The 11,498-nt window shown below is 53.6% G+C and overlaps 2 protein-coding genes across 2 annotated transcripts; both read left to right on the top strand.

Annotated features, from left to right (window-relative positions):
* Positions 1–601: 601 nt before the first annotated feature.
* On the top strand, positions 602–7,489 carry P4HB (prolyl 4-hydroxylase subunit beta; the record flags this gene model as incomplete). The annotated part of the gene is made up of 9 exons (XM_025895167.2): positions 602–778; positions 972–1,109; positions 3,401–3,505; positions 3,786–3,911; positions 4,127–4,327; positions 4,941–5,061; positions 5,271–5,452; positions 5,892–5,978; positions 6,450–7,489. Coding segments are annotated over 9 exons (1,224 nt in total), but the record flags the coding sequence as incomplete, so codon positions are not given.
* Positions 7,490–9,730: 2,241 nt separating this feature from the next.
* PPP1R27 (protein phosphatase 1 regulatory subunit 27) lies at positions 9,731–11,496 on the top strand (the record flags this gene model as incomplete). The annotated part of the gene is made up of 3 exons (XM_018073120.2): positions 9,731–10,093; positions 11,098–11,248; positions 11,448–11,496. Coding segments are annotated over exons 1-3 (417 nt in total), but the record flags the coding sequence as incomplete, so codon positions are not given.
* Positions 11,497–11,498: the final 2 nt, after the last annotated feature.

The raw sequence follows: 11,498 nt of genomic DNA, 5'->3' as shown, positions 1-11,498 counted from the left end.
CCACTGTGACAGCAACCCGGGAGTGGCGCTGGGCTGGCGAGGAACGGGCCAACCTTTCATGGGCTCCCTCACCTGAACGTGGGGTGATCCCCAATGTGAACTAGAGTAGATGGAATTGCTTTTGTATGGAAAACCAAAGTGACCTGAGCTCGTTTTATTCTGTGGCTTGACTTGATTTGAGCAATGTGGAGCCCAGAACTGGAAACATGCCTGGGCCGTTGGGTGAGGGGGCAAACGTGGAGTGTGAGAGAGCTGCAAGAAAGGCCACAACAGAATTCAGCTAAGCCAGGCCAGTGCTGGACATTGAGGGTAACATCCGGAATAGTAATCAGGGGAGGTAAAGGTGATGTATTTGCATGAGTAATACTGAGGTCTTGGGGAAGTGCTGTGTTGCTGGTCAAAGTTTAAGGACTTGGGCTAGAGGTGAGAGAAGAACGAATTCCTGGGAGCCCCTTGTACCTTGACTTATCAATTATGGATTAGCTTAATTACACCAGGAGTGAAAGGGAAAGGTTGCGTAAACGATATCTCGATTCTCGCCGACCTCTCGACCAGCTACTGAAAGGTCTCTAAAAACCTGAGAGTTTTGTGGTCTTGAACTGGGTCAGCAGGGGAAAGTGACTCGCTCTTATCTCCCGGTGTAGCTGGCAGGGAAGCAGAGGACATCGTCAGCTGGCTGAAGAAACGCACGGGCCCAGCCGCCGCTACCCTGAGCGACGCGGCTGCGGCGGCGGAGCTGGTGGACTCCAGTGAAGTTGTGGTGATTGGCTTCTTCAAGGTAGAGTTTGTGCTTCCCTTGGAGACACTCTTGCATGTGTCGGGGGCCTTCCTGGTGGCTGAGGAAGGCCCTGTGCCTTGTGCAACGCTCGCTGTCCTGCCTTACTTGATCTTCCAGTTCTCTGGGCTGAGCCCTGAGATGTGAGTGCTTCAGGTGATGTGGCCTGTGTGAGACACCTTTCTTTACTCTCCAGGATTTGACATCAGAGGCTGCAAAGGAGTTCCTGTTGGCAGCAGAAGCCGTGGATGATATTCCTTTTGGGATTTCCTCCAGTGCTGATGTCTTCTCCAAGTACCAGCTTAGCAAGGATGGTGTTGTCCTCTTCAAGAAGGTACTGGCTCGTGCCAAGCCTGAGCACCACACTGGGGTCTGCTGCCTCTTCCCTTCTCTCTAATCAGTCAGACTCAGACAGGAGCAGCCCTGGACAAAACAGCAAAGGACCTGTGCTGTCAGTGTGCCTGCATTCCCAAGCCTCAGAGCATGGGGGGAAGAGCAGAGCCTTGGCCCTTTCATTAGGATGGGAGAGTGACAGGGACCTGAAGAGTGCAGCCTTGTCGATCTCCCAGCTCTGTGCTGCCCTCCCAGAGCTGCTGGGCTTTGGGTCCAGGCTGTTTCCTCACTCGCTTCCCTGTTCCTTCGCTCCCCACAGTGCAGCAATAGTCACACAGTGTTTAAAGCACTTGTGGCTGTAACTGAGGAGGCCCCCGGGACTCAGACAGGCTCAAGAGAACAGCAGCCGAGCCCTCTGGCTGCTGTGGTGCTGTTTGGTTGTGGCTTTTCCCTGCTCACTGTTGGCCTCTGCCATCAGTCCCTGCTGTGCTCAGGAGCTGCTCGGTCTCAGCGCCGCGGATTCTGCAGCGCAGGCACTCCAGAGAAACTCCTGAGGTGATCTGCAGTTCCAGCTGACTGGACTGGGGCAGTGGATTATGTGCAGAGGGATGCTGACTACCTGCAGAATCACAGATAAATGTACTCATGAAGGCATGGAGATCCAGTCACTGGGATGAAATTCCAGGTTTGAGCAGACAAGGAGCTTGGTGGCTCTGCACCCTTGGGTGCTGTGAGGCAGGACAAAGCTGCTTTGGGTTCAGACTTATTAAACCTGTAATCTCATCAGTCATCACTCTGCCCAGCATGACCTAGGACAGCCTCAAGACTTTTATTCTTTATTCAGTTGAAATAGTGTTTTATTCCACTACAGCTCTGGCATTGTAGTTATTTTTATGGTGCTAGAAGCTTGTAGACTTACATTCTGAGTCAGAGGCCCCTCAGGTCACTGTGGCTGAGGATGCAGGTGATTTATCTGACTAATGAGCTCAACATGCATAGCAAAGCCAGGAGGGAAGGGAGCAGTGTTTTGTTCTTGGCTAACTTGGTACCTGTGCCTCACTCCTGTCATGTGGGTAGCTTTGTGTGCCCCACTCTGGGTAGTACTGAGCTGGGCAGAGTTCTGGGCCTGGCACCCCTTCAGGTGTGTTGAGAGCTGGAGTGACTGTGCTGTGCTAGGCTGGGATGGGGCAGGAGTGCTGGGCTCTGTGGAAGGAGCAGCCAAGGTCTGTCCAGCCTGTGGTGGTTCCTTCCTGTTCCATGCAATGGCAGGGCAGTGCCATGGGAGCTCTTGGACATGTCCACTCCAAACCAAGGAGAAAAAGAGCACCCACAGTAACCAAACACTGGGGTAGAAGAACCTGATGGCTCATTTTGTCAACCGTGTTGTTTCTGGGCTTTGGCTCAGTTCCTTACAGTCAGTTGGGTCTGAACTGAGAGGGTTTGGCTTGTTGTTACTCCATGTGAGTTGTCCAGACTCACATGGACCCTCACGCAGCTGTCCTGAAGGCACTGAGGTGACCTGCAATGCTCCTCAAAGTGTTTGCAAAGTTATTTTCCAATGCTGTTGTCCTCAGCTTTTCTGCTGGGGCTGGTGTGCTTTCCCTAACAGAAAGTTATCTGAGTCCACTCTCCTGCTTCTGCCAGCAACCCGAGCGTGGCCCTGCCAGTGCCCTCCTGCACATCCTCTCTCTAACCTTGATGTGCCTCTACAGCTGTTCCTGTTCCAGGCTGCCAGAGGGTTCTGAGAATCCTGGTCAGGGATATGGGTGGTGGCCCTGTGTAAAACAGGACCTGGCGCCTCTGGTAGGACGTGCACCGTGTGCTGTTGTCTCTAACAACAGAGACTGGAATGACCTCCCAGAGCCGAGGAAATCACTGTTTGCTGCAGGCTTTTGCTGGCAGATGTTCCCAGCACTGTCTGGCTGCAGTGTCTGCTCTGACACCACTGATTCCTGTGCAGCAGAAGCTGCCTGTGCTGCAGGGCTGGAGATGGCTGCTCTGGGTCTGTCTTGGTGACCCGCTCCGTCAGTGGTGTCGCGGTGGTGCAGAGCAAGGCTGAGATCAGAGCTGGCTGTTGTTGCTGCTCACCTCCTGCTGGGGAATGATTTAAGGCTTTGCTTGCCAGGAAGGTAGACACCTTAATCCAGACTTTATGTGACATGTGGTGACCTTGTTGAGATGGAAGTCTGCTCTGAATGAGTGCAGCTGATATCCCTTGGGGCAGTGACTGGTGTGAAGGCTTTGAGAGATTTGTGTAGGAAGTGTTCTAATAAAGAATGTCTGTTCTTGCAGTTTGATGAAGGCCGAAACAACTTTGAAGGGGATATCACAAAAGATAATCTGCTGAACTTCATCAAGTCTAATTCATTGCCTCTGGTCATAGAGTTCACTGAGCAGGTGAGTCTTTAGATACCTGGTAAGGCCCTTCCCGTGGCTGCTGCAAGAATATAGCAAAGCTCCAGTTGTAGGTTCCATGGATGTTTTACTGTGGAGCTGACACTAGTTTGGGGGTATGGAGAAGTGGGAAGGACACAGGATAAAGGAGATGTGAGCTTGCTGTGCAGAGCTTCCTGCAGTTTTGGAGGCTCCTGTGGGTTGCTCAAAATAGCAGAGTCAAACTGGTCTGGACACTGATTTGCCTCTCTTCCAAAAATAAATTTTATTTTCTACTCCTCAGACTGCTCCTAAAATCTTTGGAGGAGAGATCAAGACTCATATTCTGCTGTTCCTACCAAAAAGCGTGTCTGACTATCAAGGGAAGCTGGACAACTTCAAGAGTGCAGCTGGGAACTTCAAAGGGAAGGTGAGATGGATTTCTTAGACCACGAGCTGAGACTGCCTTCTGCAGAGGAGTCTGTACAGGGAGCAGCTGTGGAGGGAACTTGCAGCCAGTTCTCTCTGCTGGGACAGGGGAGGAAGAGAGCCCCATTCAACTACACTTGTGTGACTGCATGTGTGAAGTGTGGTAGCCATGAGGTACTTGTGTTCACCTCCTGCCTTTCACTTTTTCCTCCCAAGATCCTGTTCATCTTCATAGACAGTGACCACAGTGACAACCAGAGGATTTTGGAGTTCTTTGGCCTAAAGAAGGAAGAGTGCCCAGCTGTACGTCTGATCACCCTGGAGGAAGAGATGACCAAATACAAACCTGAATCTGATGAGCTGACAGCAGACAAGATCAAAGAGTTCTGTAACAAGTTCCTGGAGGGCAAGATCAAGGTATGTGGATAAATGGTGCCAGTGGTGAATGGGCTGGCTGAGAAGGAACAGAAACACTCCCTGTGAGGGGCTGTGCGAGTCTGAGAAACTCCTCTGTCTCCTGCACGAAATATCCCCCGGGCTTTGTGCTGAGGAATGAAGGGCAAAGCTGCTGGGGCATGGAGGCTGCAGGTACTGGCACTTTGGTACAGCTGAGCTCTTGTGCTCTGCCCGTGGGGACTGTGCTGTTTCTCCAGTTGCTCTTTCTGCCAAGAACCTGTGGAAGGTGTGAGTTATATGGCACAGTGTAAAGAGCTGTCTGTGCCTGCCCACTGGAGGGGCTGTGGGGGTGCAGCAAAGCCCAGTCCCATGTGAATGGGGCTGTCAGCAGTGCTGCTTCCTTCCTGCAGAGCTCCATTGGCCCTCTCTCTGCACAACAGCACCTGCTATTCCCACTGGGTCAGGGTGCAAAGAAGACTTTCTGTGGGAGAAGAGGAAGTGACCATTTCATCTGGTTGCTCACAGCCTGTGGCAGAGGCACCAGGGGGGTGGTTAAACCTGGATTTTCCAGGATATGTGATCACATGTTCAGTCCAAGCAGCAAACAATCTCTGAATTTCACTTCTTATTCTAGCCCCACCTGATGAGTCAAGATCTTCCTGAAGACTGGGATAAGCAGCCTGTCAAAGTTCTGGTTGGGAAGAACTTTGAAGAAGTAGCTTTTGATGAGAATAAGAATGTCTTCGTAGAGTTCTGTGAGTGTCTTCCTACAGCTGATTCCAAGTAACTGGTGTGTGAAAGGAGTACCAAAATACTGTGTGACCATGATTAGGGAGAAAGCATTTTGCAGAGTCTAGGCCCCAAAGGCAGTGCCTTGGTTGCAAAGATGTGTGTGAATTGTCTGGCTGGGAAGGGGTGGTACCTTATTAGTTTCTTGGTACATCTCTGTCTCTGTAATTAACAGATGCCCCATGGTGTGGTCACTGCAAGCAGCTGGCTCCAATCTGGGACAAGCTGGGAGAGACCTACAGGGACCATGAGAACATTGTCATTGCCAAGATGGACTCGACAGCTAATGAAGTGGAGGCGGTGAAAATCCACAGCTTCCCCACACTCAAGTTCTTCCCTGCAGGCTCTGGCAGAAATGTAAGCAGGAGCCGAGCTCGTGTGGTTGCACAGCCAGGGAGCACGGGAATGCTCAGCTGCCTGCTTGAGTTGTGTCTTGGACAAGGCCTTTGGGAGGGCTCTGCATTCTGTTGGGATAGAACACATCAAGTCTACAGGACACCCGAGACCCTTTATGGGGGGCTGTGCTGTAGGGAGATTTTGTGGGGGGTGGGAAGTGGGAATGGGGAGAAGAGGGAGCATAGAGGATGGTGTGCTCATCTGCAGGCTATTCTTTCCTCGCAGTGATCTCTGAAGTCTAGTGGCTGAGCTGTTTTCCTTCATCTCATATGGGTGAAGGTGAATTTTTCAATTCCCTTTTGCTTGGCATGTTCACTGTTGCTCAGAAAGAGAATTCTCCTCTCCAGGGGTGTGGGTCAGTAGTGCCCATAACCAGTATCCTCATGTTTTCCCTCTGTAGGTCATTGACTATAACGGGGAGAGGACGTTAGAAGGCTTCAAAAAATTCCTGGAGAGCGGAGGTCAGGACGGGGCAGCAGCTGATGATGTGAGTAATGTGAATGGATCACTCTGGGCCTTGAGAACACTGAGCACGGGTCAGATCTGGTGCTGTGCCCGAATCCTCAATCAGATCCTGGGTTGTTATGTGGTAGGAGAGGATATTGCTGGTGAACAAAAGTGCCCACAGTGTGACCTGTTGAGGTGCTGCCTGGCTGGCTGTGAGCCTGCAATGGGCTCCTTTTCCAGAGAGCACCCAGTGGGTGTGTGAAGCAGCAGCACTGGGGTTGTGCACTGCTGGGGCACTGAGGGCTTGTTCCCTAGGGAACTCCTGCTCAGCACCTGGAACTGGGCTGTGGGATCAGTGCTACATACCTGTGTATCTAGTTGGAAGCTCCTCACTAGATGTTTTGTTAACGTGGCAGCAGAGGGCAGTGACCAGATCAGAGCTGCAGCTCTGTGCTTGGTTCTGGATCTGCCTCACGTGCCAGAAACCAGGAGCTGTCTGTAACCCCCACAGGATCTGGAGGACCTGGAGACAGATGAAGAGACGGACCTTGAGGAAGGTGATGAGGATGAGCAGAAACTCCAGAAGGATGAATTGTAAAGAGAAGACTGATCTACATCACCCAAAAAATCAGACACTAAATTGGCTGCTGTGATGCAGCCAGGGAGTCAGAAACCCATTAAGATTTAAAGCAGAAGGTGAATGACTGGAAATCCAGGGATTGGCTTTTAAAGTAACACTTTACCCTCACTTGTCTGTACACTTGACTTTTCTTTCTTTTGGCTTTTGAGAAGGGAGCTGTCACTAGGGAGCCAGCCCAGCCAGCTGGGCTCTTTTTTTTTTTATTGTGATGTACTTTTTTGTACACAGCTTTTGTCTGGAGTATTCTGTTCTTCTGGGCAGCAGGAGGTTGTGAGGTGTTACCAGGAGTTCAGTGGCCTGACAGTCTGGAGCCTTGCCACTAACATCTTCCAAGAAAGCTTTTTTCTTTTTCTCTTTTAAAACTAAAGCCCATAATTGATTTCTGCACCTGGCAGGGTCCGTAATAGCCTCAGCTGTTCTTCCCTGGGGTGGGCCTTCAGTATTTGTAGGGGCAGAGGCAGAGGGCTGATGGCTTCCTGGGGAAAGGTGTATGTGAAGGTGCTTCTCTTCATGGTGGCCAGATGTTCCTTTCCCCTCTGCTTTAAGACACTTGGAGATGACAATTCCAAATACCTGGAAGGGTGGAATACTGTGTGCACTGGCTGTGGCAGGCTCTGAGGGTGGAGATGGCCACTGGCTCACCAGCAGTGTCTCCATCCTTTTGATCAAAGGCAAGACTTGCGATCCCTTTCTATGAATTATTTTGGGAGGGCTGACCTGGCAGGTGGGTGGTGGGGGAGGGCCTGATAAACAGATCAAACAGGACATTTGCAATTATTGGGGTTTGGAAACATGACTGGGGGAGTGCCTCAAAGGCCTGAGCTGCATCAGCCTGGTTCTTAGCATTCTGCTACAATAACATTGGTTGGTACTGAATTTGACGGCCAAATAAAGTTGAGATTTTAATACTATTACATCTCTTGATCTTTATCAAAGTATAGAATATTTGAACCTGCCCTGCAAAGGGATCAGAGTTGGAGGCTGAGTCTTGAGGGACTCTGCTACAATGGGGTGTGAGTCAGCTTTCTCCACATAATTGATAAAGGATAAAAAAACTTGTCCAAGCCCTGTCCAGATTCCATGGGCTTGTGCAGGTGCTCTGTTAGGGGTGAGTTGGCTCTGGGAGCGTGTGGCCCCTGGGCCAGCTGGCTGGCGTGAGGGGACCTTGCTCTGGACCAGTGAACCAGGGCATGCTGGGGCTGCTGTGGCTCTGCCAGCTGGGCTCACATGACCCTGTGAGCCACACTGCTATTTCCAAACATGCTGCTTGCTGCTAAAGGTATTTTGGTTTGAAAATACGCTATAAATGTTACAGGGAGGGCACAGTAAGGCTAGAGGGCAACTGGGGGAGCTATTGGTAGCTGTCACTGAGGAGGGGTGTGCCGAGGCAGTGGCACAGGGGTGTTGGACAACACTTGTCTCTCTGTCTCCAGCTCTAGCCTCCTAGGCAGGGTCCCAGCCAGTGTTGCACCCCAACAGAGCAGGCAGTGCTGGTGGCCTGGGCTGGTTGGTGACAGCTGCCTTGTGTTCTGGGGTGGGGAGGAAAGGAGCCCCACTAGCAAGAAGTTCCACTGGAAGGTGCTGTCTAGGACTCAGCTCAAAAAGGTCCACTTTGTGGAGCCAGCTGAAGTGTAACCAAGTCTGAGCTCTGCAGTGATTCTCTTCTGTTCCTGGGCTGAGACTTGCCGTGCTCAGCTAAGAGGAGGGGGCTCTTCTCCTAGTGCAAGGCACCTTGTGGCAGAGCAGGACTTCAGCAGCCATCTCATGTATGTGGCTAATTGCTGTTCCAAGAAAGCAGGCTGGAAGTGTTCTGTCCCCAGTGCCGTGTTCTGGCTGATGTAACCCCGAGCAGACAGTCGGCCAAGAGATCGATGTTTGCCAGCAGATAAACAAGGGCAGGAGTTCTCAGGTGTGTGGCTCACCACGCTACTGGGGTTGAGGCAAGGGTCTGCTGCAGGAGAGGCAGAGTGAAATCCCTGACTCCTAAAGCAGCACAGGGATTTTTTCTGACACATCTGCCTGGACAATCCCATCAGTACAACCCGGAGCACAAAATGCTCATGTGTCTGATATGCCCAAACTTTAATGGGTAAAAGCAGTAGTTGCTTGAATGCTTGATGGACCTGAGTGATTCCTCTGTGGCAGGTGGTCTGTTTTGGGCCTGTGACAGTGTAGCTGGAGAGTACTGGAGGCAGGAATTGTCTGGTGGTGGTGCTGTTCTTCCACTGTTCCTCTGAGGCTGCTCAAAGCAGTCTGTCCTCACCAGCAGCTGCTTCCCAGTCTGAAGTAGGACATGGAACATCAGGGACCAGCAGTGCAGGCTTCTGGTTCTGCATCTGCCTCGGAAGCATCAGCAGTACCTCTGTCCTCACTAGAGCACAGGGGACACCTCATTCACCGGTCACATTCTCCCTGCTGGGCTGTGCGCTGTCGCAGTCGTGCTGGGCAGCGCTGCTCCTCCTGCTTCTTTCAAGCTGTCCCATGCAGCTACAGAAGGGTGAACAGCTCTGGATGCATTTGGCACCACAGCCCTGGCATGTCTGCACTGTGCTGGCCGGTCAGGACATCAGGACATGAGCGGCCAGTTCCCTCTGTTGGCAATCGTGCCTGTGTCCCTTCTCCCAGGAGGGCTTGTTGCTGGGAAGTTGCTTCCAGGCTCCCCTGAAGGGCTATCCATGCAAGAGTAGATTTGACCCCTTGGATGGGCACATCAACAGGTGGGTGTAAGATGAGACACCAACTTCTGCCCAAAAGTGGGAGGCTGTGGGCCTGGGCGGCTCAATTACTAAGCATCATGGCAAATAGCATGAGCTGCATGTCCCCAAAATAGCCCAGGGAAGCCTTTATAACACGGTGCCCCCAGAGAACCATCAGTCCTGGGCCTGTGGGCCTGCGGGTGAGCTGCGAGTGCCAGGTGCCACCTCCTGCATGCAGCTTGGGAGTGTAGGAGGGCACGGTGGCTGTCGCTTCCCTGCGGTGAGGGGACACGTGCCGGCTGGGGACACGGACACGGACACGGCGGGAGCACAGCAGTGTGGGGAAAAGCACAGCTCCGAAGCAAGGAGAGCCCTGACAGGCAGAAGAAGAGAGAGCAGGGCAGTAAGGGGCTGGGCTGAGCGCTAAGCAACCCCTATGCCACTGTGCCAGGGGACACGTGCCGGCTGGGGACACGGACACGGACACGGCGGGAGCACAGCAGTGTGGGGAAAAGCACAGCTCAGAAGCAAGGAGAGCCCTGACAGGCAGAAGAAGAGAGAGCAGGGCAGTAAGGGGCTGGGCTGAGCGCTAAGCAACCCCTATGCCACTGTGCCTGAAGGCTGCTGCCAGCATGAGGGACTACTGCCCCGTGTCGGTGCCCCGGTACGGCCGGTACACCCCGCGCCTGAGGGCCTCGCGCACTGTGCACTTCCCCAACGACGTCGTCTTTCAGGACCACATCAAGCAGGGGGACCTGGAACAGGTGGGCAGGTTCATACGAGCCAGGAAGGTGACGCTGGACACCATCTACCCCTCTGGTGAGTGCTGCCGGGGTCAGCAGAGCTGGGGCAGAGTGGTGGCACAGCTTGGTGGGGCCCTGAGGGACATGGAAGCCAGGCCATGGGCCACCTTTGGCAGAGCTGGAGTGAGCTGGGTCCCTCCCTAGTGAGGAGCAGTGCCCTCAGCATGGCCCAGCAGGGCCCAAGAGCCAGGACCCCAATATCTCCCCTCAACAGCACGGTCAGCGCACACTGTGGGAAGGGGGGAGCTTGGCCCCAAGGTCCCTCCAAGGCCCAACAGAGCACCTGCAGTGCGGTGAGACTTCAAAGAGCAGCAGCAAGCACAGGCTGGTCTGTGAGCTCTGGGCAGGACCCCTCCTGTCTTCACCCCAGCTTGAGGAAGAGTGGGGAAAGGCTCTGCATTTGTTCCTGGCTCTGCCCATTTCTCACAAACACTGCTCCCTCTTGCATGTCTGGCTCCGGGGACTCATGGGGAAGGCTTTGTGTTCTGTTTGCACCCAACCTCAACAGCAACTGTTTATGGAATGCCTTGATCCATATGGGCTGGTGCAGAGCCCAGACTTGTCCTTTTCTTGTGCTTGGCTTCAGCTTCTGCTGTCACATGGCCACACAGACAGGCTCAAATGACCCCAGGCTTCCTCCTGTCCATACTGATTCTTAATTAGTGAGGACCTTCCGAAACTCAGGCAAAGCAGGACCCCAGAGACTTCTTGTGTCTGTGTTTGAGTCTCAGCCAGGACTCAGGGCAGCTGCTCTAAGTACAGGGCAACTCCTTCTCTCTCCCTCTGTCCTGTCTGGCCAGGGCAGTGGTGCCCCAGACAGGGTATTTTTGTTGCAGAAGGGGAAGAGGAATACGTGGCAGCTCCTCTGGCTTCCTCAGTCTTTGTTTCTTTCCCTACAGTCTTCTCCCTGAGCAGGAGGCTTCCTGGCACCCCTTTCCTGGGCTGTGCACAACCTGCACTTGTGAACTCAGTATGGAGAACCCTTCCCCAGGCCAGGGCTAACACCTCCTGTCCCTCCAGGCATGGCAGCTCTTCACGAGGCCGTGCTGACGGGAAACCTGGACTGTGTCAAGCTCCTGGTGAAATACGGCGCCGACATCCACCAGAGAGATGAGAACGGCTGGACGCCCCTGCACATGGCCTGCAGCGATGGCTACGCTGACATAGCCAGGTGAGGGGCTGCGAGGGTCCCCGGTGCTGCAGAGCCCCAGAACCGACGGTGCCGGGATGGAGCGGGGTCCGGGCGGCTCCTCCCGGGGGGTGCCCGGTCCCTGCGCTGCCCCCAGGACTGTTCGGGCCGTGCTGCTCCCGGCGCCGGGGCTGCGGGCCCGGGGATGCCCGGCCCGGCGGCTCAGCTCCGTGTCCTGCAGGTACCTCCTGTCCCTCGGGGCCAGCCTGGAGGCCACCACCGACGACGGGGA

This window comes from Manacus vitellinus, unplaced genomic scaffold (genome assembly GCF_001715985.3).
Source record: "Manacus vitellinus isolate BGI_N305 unplaced genomic scaffold, ASM171598v3 scaffold_24_pilon, whole genome shotgun sequence".
Classification (NCBI taxonomy): Eukaryota; Metazoa; Chordata; class Aves; order Passeriformes; family Pipridae; genus Manacus; species Manacus vitellinus.
This window is presented reverse-complemented; position numbering and strand designations above follow the sequence as displayed.